At 47.1% G+C, this 437-nt stretch overlaps 1 protein-coding gene across 1 annotated transcript in view; it reads left to right on the top strand.

Annotated features, from left to right (window-relative positions):
• The first annotated feature begins 207 nt into the window (after positions 1-207).
• The window catches only part of LOC109953915 (alpha-(1,3)-fucosyltransferase 7-like), a 1,255-nt gene continuing 1,025 nt past the window's right edge, over positions 208-437 (top strand). The window contains exon 1 of the mRNA XM_020589350.1: positions 208-436. Coding sequence (XP_020445006.1) covers positions 208-436 — 229 coding nt within the window. The remainder of the gene's footprint in view (position 437) is intronic.

The raw sequence follows: 437 nt of genomic DNA, 5'->3' as shown, positions 1-437 counted from the left end.
TTCAATTAATAGGATAAAACAGGCAAAAAAAAAATCCCTGATATGGCCATTGAACATAAGGTAAAGACAAAAGTCTCATTGTTCCTCAATTAATCCTACTTCATAATTGTCTTTTGTGACAGGTGTGTGATAATACTAAAATGACTGTACTCGGGTTAAAGAAGACGGAATCCCTTTGTCATTTATGACAGCAGCAGCAACAGAAACATGACCATACTGGTGTGGTACTGGCCCTTCAACACGCCAATGAGCCTGGAGGGTGACGTGTGCTGGGACCTCTACCACATCCCTCGCTGTAAACTGGTGGACCAGCACTTTTTGTTCCCCTCAGCTGATGTGGTGGTGTTCCACAACAGAGAGCTGGTTAGGGGCCAGCAGAAGCTGCCCTTAGACCTTCCACGGCCACAGGGCCAGACGTGGGCCCGGATGTCCATGGA

This window comes from Monopterus albus, unplaced genomic scaffold (genome assembly GCF_001952655.1).
Source record: "Monopterus albus unplaced genomic scaffold, M_albus_1.0 scaffold1981.1, whole genome shotgun sequence".
Classification (NCBI taxonomy): Eukaryota; Metazoa; Chordata; class Actinopteri; order Synbranchiformes; family Synbranchidae; genus Monopterus; species Monopterus albus.
The sequence above is the reverse complement of the archived record's forward strand: the minus strand, read 5'-3'. Positions and strand labels throughout refer to the sequence as shown.